General features: G+C 42.6%; 2 protein-coding genes across 2 annotated transcripts; both read left to right on the top strand.

The window, feature by feature from the left end:
* Nucleotides 1-956: 956 nt before the first annotated feature.
* LOC145392787 (uncharacterized) lies at nt 957-7,007 on the top strand (the record flags this gene model as incomplete). Its single annotated transcript, XM_080267076.1, has 3 exons — nt 957-1,176; nt 6,480-6,637; nt 6,768-7,007. Coding segments are annotated over 3 exons (618 nt in total), but the record flags the coding sequence as incomplete, so codon positions are not given.
* A 3,297-nt stretch (nt 7,008-10,304) lies between these two features.
* Nucleotides 10,305-16,754, top strand: LOC145392786 (uncharacterized). The gene is made up of 6 exons (XM_080267075.1): nt 10,305-10,316; nt 10,495-10,704; nt 10,992-11,220; nt 14,058-14,065; nt 16,168-16,389; nt 16,515-16,754. Exons 1-6 carry the CDS (start codon nt 10,305-10,307, stop codon nt 16,752-16,754), a joined length of 921 nt encoding a protein of 306 aa, XP_080123201.1.
* Nucleotides 16,755-18,235: the final 1,481 nt, after the last annotated feature.

Below are 18,235 nucleotides of genomic sequence, written 5' to 3'. Positions count from 1 at the left end.
TGCTCACCCTCAAGGAACGTACAATAAAGTCAAGTGAGACCTACAGCACAGGACCAGTACCTGAGGCTCTGTGACTGAGAGCGACGTTAAATTTACTCGGGCAGTGGGCCGTATTTTAAATGGTTTAGGACGCTTTGCAGCAGTTCATCCTTAGCCATGTGTTTTATCGTGGTTCAGCAGTCTCTAGTATGCTATTTATGTCGTTCCAGCACCGATAGAGTTAACTTTAATAACATACAAGAGGATGCTGAGGTGTACAGTATTGTGAAGAATATACTGTATTGCAAAGGAAGAGGTGTGACCATTGTTACGACAGCTCCTCAGCCGCTTAAGAAAAGGCCAATGAATAACGTTAAAGATACTCAGCGTTGCATCACAGCGCGTCGCCGCTCCACCCGGTGGTGCCAGGTCATGGTGGGACCTTGACTGCGAGGCCTGGTTGGTGACCGAGACTTGGCTCACTGGTATAAAGCTGAAGTTAGACGATCTGCTGTCAGTCCTCCCCCAGGAGATCACACAATCATGTTCAAATCTGTGAGTTTATGAGCCATGTGAAAAGCAAATGTTAGATACTTCATAAAAGCCTTTCACGGATCATAAGTATATATGAATCTATACTTCAATAAGTGAGCTGACTGAACTCTCTTCTAATACTGAGCCAATTATTATTTTTTTTATACATCTTAAGCAATAACATATTAACCCCTTCAAGTGATGGCATATCTCATTTCATTCTTAGTATCTCCAGACGATTCTGTTCAGTTCAGGAGAGACTTTTAAGGGGTTGGATGAAGCTTTTATTAATCCTTCAGTATGAAAGTTTCTAAACTAGATAAAATCGTCTGGAGGTACAGCAGCATGAGTTAACTAAAAATGGTTGCCTACCGTATGTCACTGGAATGAACGGATTAAAACTGAAAACGAAATGTGACACTGCAATCAACAAGCACTAATGGTTTGTGTCACACGTTGTTACTTCCAAGGTTTTGCTGACATCCCTGCTGGTGGCTGCCACCGTGGCCCTCCCAGGGGGCTTCGGTGGAGGAGGAGGAGGAGGGGGATATGGAGGCGGTGGTGGAGGAGGCTTTGGCGGAGGCCATGGTGGGGGTGGAGGAGGTGGTGGAGGACACGGTGGTGGAGGCGGTGGTGGTGGAGGATATGGTGGAGGTGGCGGCGGTGGTTATGGTGCTATTGCCGTGAGTATGGAATCATTCAAGTTTCTCTTCTAATCAATATGTAAAGAAGTTGTCAAGTGTTCTTTATTGTATTTATTGGAGCCTCTCCACAACGTCCCCAGGTGCTAACCCAGGACAATTACGGCTACGGGCTTTCTTTACTAAGTCTTATTTAAGCCTCCCTCCGTGTCCCCAGGTGCCAACCCCGTACAGCTACAGCTACGGGGTCTCCGCCGGCAACACCAACTTCGGTCATGACGAATCTGGCGACGGCTCCGGCAACGCCCACGGAGGGTACTGGGTCAACCTTCCCGACGGTCGGCGGCAGCAGGTCAGTTACTGGGCCGACGGCAGCGGCTACCACCCGGTAGTGACGTACCAGGGCACCGCCCAGTTCCCCAGTGGTAAAGGTGGATACGGATACGGTCGACGATAAACTACAAGACTCAACGACGCTACTGTTTCAGGAAACAAACCATCTGCCTTGACGACCATGTATACTTGGACACATCATTTAGGAATTTCACTAAGGTGTTTTTCGGTGTCATTTTCAGTGCAGAAAAAATTTGTTCCCTCATTCGAGAAAAAGAATCTATTAGACTCGCTTAACATGCTGCAGCCATCGAAAGATTTTTGGTTTAATCTAAGTTTTTCACTGTAATTCTTCATTCTGAGTATATCTGGATATGTCGTACAAATGTATACGGCCTTCTTTTTTCATTATTCTGCTGTGAATTGTTTGTGTAGTGCTATCCTAATTTCAATAAAATAAACATACTCAATAAGCTTACATTACTGTATCATTTGGAAAGGATCCATTTTCATCTTTATGTTTATATTTTACCATCACTTAAAACTTAAATATTTACAAAAAATATCTACCTTTCAATCTATCTATCTATCTGTCTGTCTGTCTGTCTGTATACTTGCTGTTAGCCGCTTCATTACTTGCAATTATATTTTTTTATATCCAATGACTCACTCAACCGACCATTATTATGATCTGTACCAAAGCTAGACTGAAGTACTGTACTTACATTCATGCCCCTCTGTTACTGTGTGGTTTACCCTGATCATCCACCTCTTGCCTGTTATACATCACCGACAGAGACTCATCCTCTTCCCTCCCATACACTCATTGCTAAGTTCCACACACGCCTCTCTCCCTCTTGGGTGCTCAGACCTTTGTAATTCAGAATGTCATCCACTCCATCATTCTTGCTACTCTCTTTTACTTTCATTCTCACCTTTGATCTGTACATCCTTTATACCAGTCTCTCATCACCCATCCTCTACACACTACTTTAGCATAAACTAGTTAGCCCTATCCATCACAAAGATTCTGCGTCCCAGCCACTTTACCCCACAAATAGATCTTAGGCACTTCATTTACAACACTTCTACTTCTTCCCTCGTCCCTAGAACTTAAAGAATACGTCTCACACCCATACAGCACAGTCGGTACCACACTGCCTTCATGCACTGTGCTATGTAGCCATCGCTCTCTCTTTCTACTCTTGGGTGGAAGGAACTCGCAGTCAGGGTATCACACGGAACGAAGGCCTGTTTTGGGTGATCTGAGGATTGTCTAGACTGCACAAGTTGTAGTGTCATATCGGCCCATTCCCAGTGTAGTCTAGAAAAGGTTGGAACTACCGTCTTATCACCGAGCAGAGAGTGAGCAGAGAACTACTGTATGCTTTGAGTGTTCCTATCTAAGCCTGAATAGTCAGTGGCCTTCCTTCCACGGGCTTCTCAACTCCTCGTATACTTTGACCTTTCTTCCAAACTGTGCCTGACTCCCTGGTTCCTAAAGTCCCTCTGCTGGTATTGTCTAGTCCTATAATGCTTAACCCATACAACATTTTACCGCCTCTAAAAATTTCCTTTTTAAGTCTCCTCCCTTATCTTCGTGTTCTGTCTTCCGTCTAAATTTCAGTATTAATGATTTATTCTAATATTTATTCTCAGTTTTCTTTTTTCACAAACCATGTCAAACTCACACCTCCACATTCATAAATATACTGTAATTAATATGCCGAAAACCTCAAATACATAAAAGAACGTGAATATCTCAAGCGTCTTTTGTACATACGGACTATAATTATCAAAGGAAAATAGAGAGTAAGAATGAGTACAATTGGTCAGTACTTTTATTCTCCTCAGTCAGGTAGCCTATGTTTTATTTATGTCACCTCCGGACAATTTAATTCAGCTTTTGATAGTTTTATTGGGCTTGAGAGATTAGACAGAGGCTTCAGTAACCCCTTCACTGCACCAAGCCTCCCAGAGCTTAATATCATCGTCTGGAGGTTGCAAGAATAAATAAATAAAACATATCAGCGGACTGACGAGGTTAACGTGACTCAAGACCGGGTTTACTAGCTTACAATGCATTTGTTTTAACCTGAGGAAGATCCTTAGCCCCTATCAGCTCATTTGATGGCCAAATGTAGTCAGACTGGAGGGTTGATTTGACTAGTAACCAAGGAGTTTCACTGCTACCTCATAACTAAGGCTGATCGAATTTCATGCAACCACGACATAGTGTTCAGATTGTGGGAGTGGCCCAGTTCCTTCAAGTGGAACACACACATTTTGAAGTGACTCCATCATTCAGCCCCAGTCCTAATTCTTAATCCATATACTCTTTCTGAGGTTGCAGTCCTAATTTCAGATGCCCTTCCTGACGTCAGCTAAAGCTTCTTGGGTCGAATCCAACGCTTGACTCCTCAGTTGATAGCTTGTGCTCTAAGCCACTAGACCACGTTATTCTGTGCTTCGTGTGATCCATAGCATGATCATAGGAAGGTGAGACGCTATCAGTGACCTTATCTGAATTTATCCTTTTCATGATAACCTTCAGTTCTTCAAAGCCAGTCACGAAGACATGATAAGGACAGAGTATTCACCACGTTTAAAGAGCTTAGCAAATCTCGTGACACCTCTTCCTAAGCTGTTTAACTTAATAGCCCTCACCAAAACGGCGATCGGGTCGGTAGTGACTATGTCTGTCAGTCCTCCTGATCTCGGTTCAGTCCCACCTGGGGCTAACATTTAGGAAAGGCAATAAGATGTTCTTCCATGTATTCCAATATGTCTGCACCCGCCGAGGCTTCTTCGATTACATATGAAAGGCCGGATTAACCTCACTGGGGCCCCTAGGCTAAAAAAAATATGAAGGTTCCCTATCCAGAGTAAGGAGACCCCATATAAAGATTTTAATTGTCATCACTGGATCTTGTGCGATGCCAGCTGCTGTAAATTTAATCATTTATCCATTTATTTATTTAATTAATTAATTAATTTTTGTTGTTAACTGGAGGCGTCTTCAAGGGTGGGGAACACAGACTGCAGCCCAGTGGTTAATTCGCCCCTGAACATTTAGGCTTTCTCACTCTCAAATAGCCACGTTAACACCATATTTCCACAGTCACTTCTTCACCCTATACACCAAATACCGTCCTCATCTATACCGCGCGTAAGGCAGAGTGGGAGTGGGCTACTTTTCCAATGGCAGATCGCGGTGATTCTCGGTCCTTGGTCAAGTTCTGGTGACTGTAAAGGAAACCCTGAAGCTCTGGGCAAATGGTGGATATCGAGGTTCTTAAAACATGGTAAGATCTTGAGACTGACACCTCAATGAGATGTTGGATCCCCATTTCTCGTGCGTAGGCCTTACTGTATGCCAACAACAACATTGCAACACTGACTATGACATAAAAGCACGAATGAAAATGGCTGGAATGGCATTATTTTTATTGTTGTGGTCCCAGGCTCATCTGAAACGTGAACCTAGTGGGCTGCAGGCATAAGTTGCTCTTCTACAGTCCACCATCCTCCTTTTAGAGGACAGGGAAGTAGCTGAGGGATGTTCGTAAAAGCAGACCGTGGAACGGCCTGGTTAAATCAGTGCCACCATATGGAGGTTCGTATTTCTCTCCAGCACCACTGAAATGGTATAATAATGCTTAATGAGGTTCATACTGGAAATAGTTCGTACCGACAAACTTCATACTAAGCTTCTTCAGCCTTGGGATATCTTTCTTATTATTCTTCCCACCACCTGATAGTTTCCATTCAGCGTGGGATTTTTCCAACTGGTGCCTCTGATATAACGTACATGAATCCTGCAACTTACATGGAGCCCTCTGATGTTGAATATAATCATTTGGAATTAGAATAAATTACAAAACGTGCTAATCGTAGTGAAGGGGTGGAAGCGTATCATGCCAGTGACAATTGAACCATGCAGTGTCCGTGATGGCTCATTCCTTGTTGCATCACGACAATCTTATCATCTTCCATTCACTGAAACTGGTCTGGTGACGGGAAGACCTTGGCTGACTGAAAAACCCATGCATTTATAAAGCCTGGACATTGCACACACAGCGACAGTTCTTCCTCTGGAGCTCAAGCAGACATGAAATTGGTAATGTGACAAAGCAATAACGACATTAATCACGAGGCGGTCAAATATTTCAAAGTATTTCATGTCTGTAGTAGACTGTGGGCGTCCACTACCCAGTTCACTTCATGTAGTGCCTCTCCTTCAGGTGACTCTACACGGAATGACAAGCCCAACGGTTTCTTGTTGATCAGGAAACCATTTGTTACGCTGGGTGGTGACGATATAATCGAACGGTGGTTTAATAAGTTAAGATACTCTAATTAGGTGGAGTCTATAAGGGTTTATACTGAAGGAATGGTTGGGGGATTACTGCTCACATACTGCTACTCAAGGACGAACGAATGCTCTCTCACCCTAAATGTCCGAAATGAGTGGTCTGGCCCCAAGTGCCTTAAGTTACGCTTCTCATAGGGTAATAACGGACTGGATGATAGACAGATAAACTTCCTGTTTCACTTTTCATGGTTAAGGTGCAGATTAATAAGTTAGATACATTTTATTTTTCATTCACTGCTATAGACATACCGTCGAATTATTGCATAATACTTCACATATATAGTACCGTATACTCGTTGGGATAGGACACTTCGTTGGTCATCTTCCTTAGTTATAAAATTTGCATATTACATCTTAACAAACTTTTGTTTGTTCCTTACAGATGTCAACAGACCAATTATGAATCAGTCACATACTAGAGGATATTGCGGTGTCATATGAAAACTAAACCACTAAAGAAATGGCATGACGAAGTCTCGTATATCAACGAGGATACCGTTTATAGAAACTAAGAAAATGTAACTTTGTGGTGAAGCTGATTTCAACGTTTCCTAACACGACACTACCCCAGGTGTTGGTGACGTCCCTGTTGGTGGCCGGTGCTGTGGCTCTCCCAGGAGGCTTCGGTGGAGGAGGTGGAGGCGGATACGGGGGCGGCGGTGGTGGTGGATTTGGTGGAGGCCACGGTGGTGGAGGAGGTGGTGGATTTGGTGGAGGCTACGGTGGAGGTGGTGGAGGTGGTGGTGGAGGATACGGTGGTGGAGGAGGATATGGTGCTATCGCCGTAAGTATGAGTTTACATCATACTTCCTCCAGTATCATGGAAAATACAATATTTAAGTTCCTCAGTTGGTTGGTAAGTGTTCTTTACTAAGACTTATTTAAGCCTCCCTCTGCGTCCCCAGGTGCCAACCCCGTACAGCTACAGCTACGGGGTCTCCGCCGGCAACACCAACTTCGGTCATGACGAATCTGGCGACGGCTTCGGCAACGCCCACGGAGGGTACTGGGTCAACCTTCCCGACGGTCGGCGGCAGCAGGTCAGTTACTGGGCCGACGGCAGCGGGTACCACCCGGTAGTGACGTACCAGGGCACCGCTCGCTTCCCCAGTGGTAAAGGCGGATACGGATACGGTCGACGATAGTTTCCTGGACTCACCGACGCTGCAGTTCTCTGTTTAATGACCAATGTTTATGTGCCACAATATGCTAAGAATTGTGAAACCACAATTATCTAGGTGATATTTCATAAACTCTCATTGCTTATGTGCACATTATTTTCATTTTGTTTTCCTATCCTCGGTGTACAAATGTGCAACTTGAACATCTGTCTTTTGTTTTTCGAACAGTCTAGCTGACATTGCTGGTTTAATTTTGCTGTGTAAGTAATAAGTGCCACTCGAAATTTTTAAACATCTCACAATGGGTTCTCTAACAATTCTTTTCTCTGGAATAGATAACATATGTATATGTTCTTAATCTTAAATGTATGTTCTAGAGAAAATAAAATAAAATAAGAGAAGAGCTACTATTTTTTCGTATTTACCTGCAGTCTTTTAACACGTAAAAATGTACTGCGCATATTATATAGGGTGCAGTTTGTTATTTTTAGTTAATATAGGGGTTCTGTGACACTTCAGAGATAATACAGATTGTTTAACAGGTACAAAAATGGAATATAATTTTCCATAGTAAAGGTAGGTGAGCAAACAGAAAACACATAATTTTACCTGTACATGAAATATCCGGAGTCATCATTGAGTTGGTCCCTATCCAGTAAGGGTGGTGACTAAATATAACAATAATTAGACTCTCGGTTCTCAACATATACTGTACGTAATTACTCACAAGTGGGTATTTTGGAATTCTGTTGTAGAAATCCGAATGATAGTTATAAATGCATCTGTATTCGTAAATTTAGTAGGTTGGCTATAAGTGAAATACTGTATTAGGAACTCGTGCACCTCACTGAGAATGCTGCCTTATGTGTCTGTGAGAATGTGGGGTAATGAACTGTCTGCATTTCTTCACTGAAGCACTGCCTTGTCCTGGAAGTTATGAGATTCTAGGACAGGATACCGGTGTTGAAATTCCATGGCTACACCACAAAGCGTGAGATGGCTTCCTCAACTGTTAAACGTCGCAATGTGGAGTGTGATGTATCTTTGTGGCAAGACAAGTTAGCGTAGCCTGGTTGGATACTGTGACTGGGTTGAGAGTAGCCTGATGAAGTGTTCAGTGGACTAATAGATGAATCAGGAAGGGTGGTGGATTGTTATTCAGGAGGCCAGACTGCCCCCCCGCAACCCCCAATTGTAGCTCTCCTTGACCGTGTACTTAGATGTTGGTGTGCAGTGGCCTATTTGGTGAAGAGACTGGGAGATTCGTGAGATGACATCCCACCTGGTTCCATGTGTCTGGGCTTTGGTCCTCGCTGTAAAGTCTCTGGATGATGATGTGGAGAGGAAGAGCTGCTATCCCTCAAACTAGTATTGTCAAAACAGGGGCTCCTATATCCCCCTAGGTGTGATGGAAGCAGATGTATGATGAGGCTGGACTGTACTCGTTTGTTTTTGATCCACAGAAAAACAAGTGTGACACAGACTGAAAGGGGACTGACAGAAACCTAAAGGGGATAAATCCAGAATGCAATATGGGGAAGTTCACGTAATTCTGACTTGTTCATCAGCTTTTGTGGTGTGTCTGCCTGCGTCCTTGCCTTGTTCCTCACCATTACCCTCATTAAAAAGCGTACACCCTGTTGTATGGGGTGTGAAGATAGTCGTGAGGAGATTTCTCTTACAAATTCGCCGTGTAAGAAAAATAAAGTGGTGATCTGGTATGGTAGCAGATGAGGGGACAGGTCTTGGTATATACACCAGGTAACAATGAGTGTAGCATGTGCTGTATCCGTGCATTTACTGTAACTCTTGGCTTGCGCAATCCTTACATTGACAAGCAGCTCTACTATACACATTCCAGCCGCGTCTCAAGTGTCCGGGAGGGCGATTGATCCGTAGGCGTGGGAACATCACGTAATCTCACTGGAGAAGTGGTGCCCCGTTCCCACTCGATGCTTCACACGTAGGCGTAAGAGTGGAAGACCTTTAGAATGTCTGATGAGTAAGGTCATTTGGAAACTGTGTTGTAATGACGATGTTTATGAGTGAATAAGTCTGTATGTGTCATCTGGGGAGTCTCAGGAGGATGCTAACATGCGAAATCACATGAAAAGATGAACTACTGTACTCTCTTGAATGTTCGCTCTTGGAGTGGATTCAGCCAAGCTCAGGAGAAATGGTAGATGCACACACTACCACCAGAACGCCGGAGGTTCTATGGGTGCTGTAGATATAATGATATGGGCGTGGCAAAGAAAAGTTCTCTTCTAACAGAAACATTGGAACTGCAGGAAATAAAAAAAAAAACTTGTCTAGAATTCAATGAAAACTACGCAAAGGGTATGTTTTCTACGAAGTTTAATGCAACAGCACATACAGTATTAGTGGTTGGTAAGTGGAGTGCTTACCATCCATTCTTTATATGTAGCGCTATCTTCTTGTGATTCTATACCGAGTGACAAACCAAAGAATTTCTTTTACTCCAGGGAACCGTTTACTACGCTAAGTTGTAACCATATAGCCAAGAAGTGGACAGCAGGTGGTCTAATGGGTTAAGTCATTCCAACTATATGTGGACCAAAAGAGTTAGTCTAAAGGATGTTTGTGATTTACTGCTCACGTAAAGTCACTCAGGGATGCGTAAATCTTCTAGCAAAAACAAGAATTACATCGTGTGCCAGTAGAAAATGCAGAAATCGTTTAGGGGTAGCAAGAAAAATAAATAAATCCATCATCGCAGTAATGTTGCAAAAGGAGGTTGCTTTATCCCGTCCACTGCCCTGGATCTCTCCTAGGTCGTAATATTTGAATGGAGGAAGGGAAATGAATATAAGCTTCATTGTACTATTGCGAAGGCGTTAATATGATGGGTGTATTGAATCATCTCTTACTCTGCAGTGAAAGAGGGAAATGTACACTAAACACATATATTTCAAGTTCTTCTTGAGGGATACAACGGGTGTCAGGTCCGCTTAATGTGCTGTGTGTTGTACATTAAATATCAGGACAGCCACTACGTCACAGAAACACAGATACTTTGTTAAGACAGAGAATTGAATCATTTTATTTCACTCACAATATTTCACACCTGGTTCGTGCCAATTTCGCCTGACACAAACCTCATTCATGACAGTCATCAGTGAACCTTGTAATATCACTGATGGCTCACTCTGTATTGCGTCACAGTGACCATCACCTCCTCTGCTGAGTAGATCAGAACTGGCGACGGAAAGACCTTAGCTGACTGGCGGGTCCATGGAGGTATAAAGTCTCGATGGTGATCATGGAGCTCACAGTTTACCCACTGGAGCTAGAGCAACCATGCGCTTATCGGTAAATTGTTGAGAATGTGCAGACAATAATGACACTTTGGCTTCGTTTCACACTGTTTATTTCCCGTAATCATCTGAACGTTACAATAATAATAATCCTTTAAAATCATTCACAGTTTAATACCGTACGATATTAATAAGAAAAATAGTCATTAGCTGGCTTTATCGTACTTCACCAGGTGTTCGTAGGGTCCCTGTTGGTGGCTGGTGCTGTGGCCTTACCAGGAGGCTTTGGTGGTGGTGGAGGATACGGAGGCGGTGGTGGTGGTGGATTTGGCGGAGGCCACGGTGGTGGAGGTGGCGGTGGATTTGGTGGAGGCTACGGTGGAGGTGGTGGAGGTGGCGGCGGTGGAGGATATGGTGGAGGAGGAGGATATGGTGCCATTGCCGTGAGTATGATTTTACTTCACGTTGCCTTTCTGCCATTTGGTACATACAGCATCCCGAGGTACCAACCCCGTACAGCTACAACGACGGGATCTGTCTTTATTAAGTCTTTTTTAAGCCTCCCTCTGCGTCCCCAGGTGCCAACCCCGTACAGCTACAGCTACGGGTTTTTTCTTTACTAAATCTTTTTTAAGCCTCCCTTTGCGTCCCCAGGTGCCAACCCCGTAAATCTACAGCTACGGGGTCTTTCTTTACTAAGTCTTATTTAAGCCTCCCTCTGCGTCCCCAGGTGCCAACCCCGTACAGCTACAGCTACGGGGTCTCCGCCGGCAACACCAACTTCGGTCATGACGAATCTGGCGACGGCTTCGGCAACGCCCACGGAGGGTACTGGGTCAACCTTCCCGACGGTCGGCGGCAGCAGGTCAGTTACTGGGCCGACGGCAGTGGCTACCACCCGGTAGTGACGTACCAGGGCACCGCTCGCTTTCCCAGTGGTAAAGGCGGATACGGATACGGTCGACGATAGTTTCCTGGACTCACCGACGCTGCAGATCTTTGTTTGATGACCTATATTACGTGCCACAGCAATGTACTAAGTTATGAAGTGACAGTCATAAAGAAGACTGTACATAATCCTTTTCATAGCTTATTTTAATGTTCCTTTCTATTCTAAGTGTACAGATGTAGGTTATTAGCCTGTGCTAGTAAAATTATCAAATTATTTTGATTGGCACCGTACAGGATAAACTCTGTGTAAAAAATAAGACTTATGAATCATAACTATTTGGAACTCGGATTTCCCACAGTTGCTGACTCTGGAGGTGTTCATAGTTGTAAAAATACTTAGTTTTAGTAATAAGTGCTCAAAATAAAAGCTGAGGATAATTGGTATTTTCCTATTTTACCTTTGGATGTATGAATACTGATACATTATTATTATTTCTTTTTTGTAACCATGAACTCAGTTGTTTTCAAGGAATAGGATAACATTGGATGGAAGCAACCTTTGGCCAATTTTTGTCGTGTTATGCATCCGAAGTATTAGGATAATGTTCGCAACAATAAACTTATTTTAAAAATACAGGATTGCGTACACTGTTGCAGCTAGAAAAATCTTGTATTACTAATATATTTTTAAGGAGGGTTGGGTGGACAGGACAAGACCAGTATTATGCACGGTGTACCACGGAACATGTGCCATACTGCTGGAGACAGTTACATAACTTATTTCAAGCTTTAAGCAGTGGATGTACAACAAACTTTCATATTCCATTCTTTACGGAACCAGCAACTGGGACTTCTTTCTCCCGGGGCCCATCCTGGAAAGATCACATTTCCTCCCTTGCACAGTCCACTTTTCGGGTGTGCTAAGATGACTTTGGACTCTCTATACCCTTCCAAAGCTGTTGACATTGAACAGGAATTTCATTCATCCCCATGTGGAGTACAACTCTCATGGTGCGTTGGGGGAGAGGATACTTGTCACATGAACAGGGTGGAGTCATTTTTTAAATTTTTTTCACCAAGTCTCCCCATCTTTCTGACTCCCTTTAACCTCTCTCTTCGCCGCACTGTTGTATTTTTATCCCTCTAGTACTGCTGTTCAATGGTCAATTGTGTTTTGAAATGTGTACATCCCTCCTCCATTACAGAGGGCACTTTCCACCCGTCTGGCAACACACTCTCACTCCTTTTCTGTCTAGCTTTCTAATGCAGGTAATAACTCACATTTTCAATCCTTTATGCATGCAACAGGTCAGTCCTGGAGCTGTTTTCCTCAGTCTGCATTTTCCTCTGCCTTTGGCCTCCAGCCTTTTAAACGCAAAGTATCCAGGCAGCTCATAGTGAACGGATCTTGAATTCAACTTTCTCTTGTTTAATCTTTTTCTTGGAAAAAATAACTTGCAGGCTTCCAGCCTCTGGCTCTTGCTTCCATGCGTAAAAAAATATCAAATTTACAACCTTCACATGGTCTCGTTAAAATTATAGTAGCCCAATAAATGAAAAGATGCCTTAATTTTAAAAAAATTACATGGCACAAAGAGCCCTGGTGTATGCGGCAGTGCATATTTGGTCATAACGGCAAAGAATGCATCATGATTGCCTGACTGAATATACATACAGAAAAACTGTTACTTACCGTATGTCAGGGCTGAGTGTAGCCACCCCAGTCCCCCCACACTCATCTTCAGCTTTTCGGGTACATATAGTTACCTTTCAAAGTTTCGGTGAACAGACAACTCTGCATAGGTAACGTCAGAAAATTTTCAGTTTTTAGAGTTTGTGGCAGTTGTAAAGTGTTTTCATCTTATTTTTTTATTTCATTTATTTATTTATTTATTTATTTTTTTTGAGGAGGGATAAGTTTCTTCGTTATGGAAAAACAAAAACTAAAGAAATCGACTTTCCACGCTTCAAATAAAGAACGCTACATATAGCATGCAGCATGTGATATCCCCTGACTTTAAGATATTAATTAATACTGATTACATATTTAAACAGATCGACTACAACTAATTAGGCTTAGATCAGAATATTACCCAGTTCTCATAATTTAGCAGGTTAGAATGGAATCACAGACGACACGTACCCGGGTTGGAGAATACGCTCACACAACATAACACACACAATGAAGCACTACGCAACATATGCTACACTGAGACGCAAACACAACATCAAGTAAGGAACCTGTGGGACAACTCCATTGAGGCGGTTGCTTAGCTGCGGTTGACAGGTCTGCTTGGTCAGGCGGACGGGGAGTAAACAACAACAACAGCAACCGCAAACCACAAAAACAGCAACCACAACAACAATCTACTTAAGGAACGACAATTTTTATCACTGCAAAATAATCACAGGCTTGAGTTTATACAATTAACTGTACGAGTAATTCACCTTACTTCTTCAGACTTTATAAAAAATCAGCCAGTAAGGACATAATTTATTGCTTTCCCTTACGACGGCTAAAGCATCATTACAGTTGGTTTGGCTTCATCCGCGACATAATTATTCAAGTTCAACACACGTCAGTCCGAGAAATAACTCAGGGTTGACTGGTACAAGTTTCGTCCTTTCCCGAGTTCCCTGGACTGAATAGAGCTGACCTACACACACTCCTGAATTCAGCAGGTCTATGTAACGTTCTATATGAAGCCAAAACAAACTATAATGATGCTGTACGCGATTTACAGGAAGAAATAGCGTTCCTACAGAGAGGCCAGTTTATTAAATTGCTTATTAGATTTTGGAATACTGCAGTGGAGCTCCTGTGACAGAAAATACCTTGCCTTATGGGCATGGGCTTGTATCTCCCACAGGTGAGCGGAGGTTTTTGATCTTGTAATACTACCAGGGGTGAAGGTTAGTCTACTATATCTTCAACTGTTCTAAATTAAGGTAGCCTGTCCTCAGCACCCTACACTTGGAAGGGGATAATGTGGAATAGCTTGTTATTGTTTTGTCGCTAGTAATATCGCTTCGGCAAACATGTAAAGAGCGGAAGTAACTACTCATCTTGCAGTTATTCGCTCCACCAATCTGTATATTTGTACGTCACCGTGAACTCTCAAATTTCGAGATAAAATGCCGATGGAGATGACTGCGCTTATCATCCTTCCATGAACACATGAAATAGGAATAAAAGGTCTATTGTTTCGGTGGTCGTGTTGTAAAAATCCCATACTGTCCACTCATACAAAAATCCAGCTGGGCCCGTCTCGTAATCCGTCGACTGGGATTTACAGAGCGATTAACTTCTTCATTAAATATATCTTCACTGGCCGAGTTTTGCTGCCCCACATAATCTCAGGCGTAAAGAGCAGGTTCTCTCTGTAGTCAGCTTAACCCCTTCAGTCTGATGATGGCTTTTTCGTTCTGTTTTGGCCACCACCCTACGCTGTCTCTCAGCTTTGGGGAGACTCATGGTGGCGGAGTTTACATTGCTTCTGACCATTTCACTGCGACAGGTTTTTTTCAGAATAAAATAAAGTCGTCAGAAGATACCAAGAAAACATCAATCAATCAATTAACCAATCAATCAGTCAATCAATCAATCTATGTGTCATTGGACTGGTGTGGTTAAACTTGTTCGGTGAAGAAAATTACATAGTTTCTTTTTTTTTGGGGGGAAGGGGGGGAGGTGATTTTGGCCTATTCTGTGTTAGGGAACAACGTGGACTTCGCGCATGAAATTATTGTTTACGATGTCTCATAAGAGAAACATTGCAAATCCCTTTCATGAGAAGAAAATAAACTGCAAGCGCCTCATATTTGTCTCTTGACTTCATTTACCACGCAACGAACTCCTGTATTAGGTATAGGGCGCTAAAGATAAATATTTACTACCTAATGATGAACTGAAGTTGCAAATAAATTCAAAGCTATATCTTATTATATTCTGGTACTGTGATAAAGGATATTTTTAAACAGATGTCGTCAGATATCATATCGCATGAGATAATGTTTTCCAGATACGAAAACGAGGATAAGATTTTAACACCATAGATACCATGGACGACAATAATGAAACGAAAGGCGTTGTGCATATCTACATGAATGAAAAGAATCATCTTCGATTCATAGAGAGTAAAACTGCAAACCACAAACACCATGTCAGTTGTTTTGAAATGGATTTAGGAATGGTAACTTTTTTTGGTCCCCTGCCCTCTATGTTGCTACAAGTAATACATATAATCTGAATAATTTCTGTTTATCAAGTTATCTAAACGAGATATAATTTTTAATAATAAATACAGTATGCAAGTACAGAATAGATGTACTTGTCTCTGAAGCTGGTGAAGCATTTCTTATTTATGCGGAAACATGGAACCAAAGGATAAATATCATTTGGGTCCTTCTGCATGCATAAAAAAAAAAAAAAATCAAAACAACACACACACACACACACACACACACACACACACACACACACACACAAAGTTGAAGGACACCCAAAAGTTTAATACCGCATCAAGTCCTTCAGCTGTATAGTTGGATCCTGCCCGAAGTTTGCACAATACCAAGTCACCACTCAGTACGTCTTGCCACATGCACTTGCTCTCTCCGTATTACGTCACAATGACCCTAACTTCCTCAGTTGAATGATTCAGACTAAATGACGGGAAGACCTTGGCTGATTGACGGGCCCATGAAGGTATAAAGACTCGGCGATCATCATGAAACAGACAGTTCACCCTCTGGAGCTCAGACAACCATGCACTTATCGGTAAACTTAAGAGATGATACATACAAAGTTCATGTATAGCTTTTGTTCTTCGTAATTCTTCTGTGTTGTCAGCGTTGTGGATTGAGGGTTAAATTAATAATCAAGAAATCTGTTCCTTCCTCCTCATTTCAGTTATTATGCAATGACTCTATAAATTTCGTATTAGTAGTATGTTCAAAGCAAAAATTGTTGAATGCAAAATATTTTATCACTGGTTTCCATAAAATCACTTCGCTAGGTGTTCGTGACATCCCTGTTGGTGGCCGGTGCTGTGGCCCTACCAGGAGGTTTTGGTGGAGGAGGTGGAGGAGGATACGGAGGCGGTGGTGGTGGTGGTGGTGGATTTGGTGGAGGCCACGGTGGTGGAGGCGGCGGTGGATTTGGTGGAGGATACGGGGGAGGTGGTGGTGGTGGAGGTGGTGGAGGATACGGCGGTGGAGGAGGATATGGTGCCATTGCCGTGAGTACAAATTCATTTCAAGTTTGATTCGAAATTCCTGATTCACGGTGAAGTTCCTCACTTGCTTATTCAAAGTGTTTTTCTTTGCCCTCAGTCTTATTTCAACCTCCCCTCTGCGTCCCCAGGTGCCAACCCCGTACAGCTACAGCTACGGGGTCTCCGCCGGCAACACCAACTTCGGTCATGACGAATCTGGCGACGGCTCCGGCAACGCCCACGGAGGGTACTGGGTCAACCTTCCCGACGGTCGGCGGCAGCAGGTCAGTTACTGGGCCGACGGCAGCGGCTACCACCCGGTAGTGACGTACCAGGGCACCGCTCGCTTCCCCAGTGGTAAAGGCGGATACGGATACGGTCGACGATAGTTTCCTGGACTCACTGGCATTGCAGCTCCACGTCTATTGACCCACAATACGATCCCCGACCATGGTAGAACATCAAGTGACAATCACTGAAAAGATATTTATCGGTGCTTTTCCACACCTTCTTTCAACATAATACTCATATGTTCTTAGTGTTATATGTGCAGCATCAGCTTCTGCTATTGTATTATCTAAGCAGAATGTTTAGCACTGTACAGATTTATCTTTTCTGTGTAAAAAACTGTATCTCACATTGGTTTCTTTGACAGTTCTTGACTCTGAAACAGTTCAAACGTGTGTAAATATTTAGCATTAGGGTGATGTGCACGCAATAAAAAAAGAAACGAAAAAGAAAACTCACTTTTCCTGCCTGTATCCTTTGGGTCACACGAAGATCAGGTGAATGGACTGAAGGCAATTGTGTTTATTACCGATTAGTGTCAAAGTTACAGTAAGATGGACTAACCTGCTTTTGACAATAATATTCTTGGAAACTACAGTAGTCTACCTGGGTATGTTCTACAGCTGCAATAAAACTTCTATTTATTTTCTTAAGAGGGTGGGTCAAGGGAGGAGGCAATCTCTCTCTCTCTCTCTCTCTCTCTCTCTCTCTCTCTCTCCGCAAAGCATCAGCGCGATCAAATTTGTAGCAATGATGTAAAGAGTACAGAGAGTTTGCACCAAAGTCATCAACTTCCAGAATTCCTTTTTGAGTGGCTATATTGCTGGCATCTGAGGTAAAGATTCAGACGCAATGCACAATATTCTCTATCTAAAATTCTATCTTAATTGTGTCGAACGATAGTAAGACGTCGAAAAGGCGATCCAGATTTGCTCAAATATATAAGCATGATCCGCAACCCAAAGAGGAGCGTTATGTTGCAAAATTTAGCGTCATCGGTTAAGAACATCCTACGTCTGGAATGGACTACCGACGAGGGATTACTGAAACACCGTGAAATATCGTAAAAATCAAAGGCAGGACTTCAATACATAGGGTAAATAAACTTATTTCCCGCAATATGTGTAGAATGGTATTGGATAGAACACACAAGCTCGCAGGAATGATTAATTTGTTGACTGACTGCAGAATAATGAATACCGGGTATCTATCTATCTATCTGTATCTATATCTATCTATCTGCATAATTATCTATCTATCTATCTATGTTTAAGGTAAAGTTCATTCTTTTGCTTGTGATGCCAGTTTAATATACAAATATACCATATCGACTTCTTTACCGTGTATATTACAAAAAATAAAAATAAAAATAAATAATATAAAATCTCTCAGTCTTCTAGTTCGTAAGCCACTCTTTGCTTCTGTCTTTTAATGTCAAATACCTGGACATCACATCGGTGGTATACTGCAATGCGATCAGCGTACAAAGGTATCAGCGTGATATGAAACCATTTACTTTCTAGGTTTTGTTGAGCAAGTCACTGCCTGCTCTCGGTCATTTTTTAAGTTTGCTCCTGATTTT

The sequence above is a fragment of the Coenobita brevimanus genome, chromosome 23, assembly GCF_032717465.1.
Source record: "Coenobita brevimanus isolate Jiangsu-jjx chromosome 23, ASM3271746v2, whole genome shotgun sequence".
Classification (NCBI taxonomy): domain Eukaryota; kingdom Metazoa; phylum Arthropoda; class Malacostraca; order Decapoda; family Coenobitidae; genus Coenobita; species Coenobita brevimanus.
The sequence above is the reverse complement of the archived record's forward strand: the minus strand, read 5'-3'. Positions and strand labels throughout refer to the sequence as shown.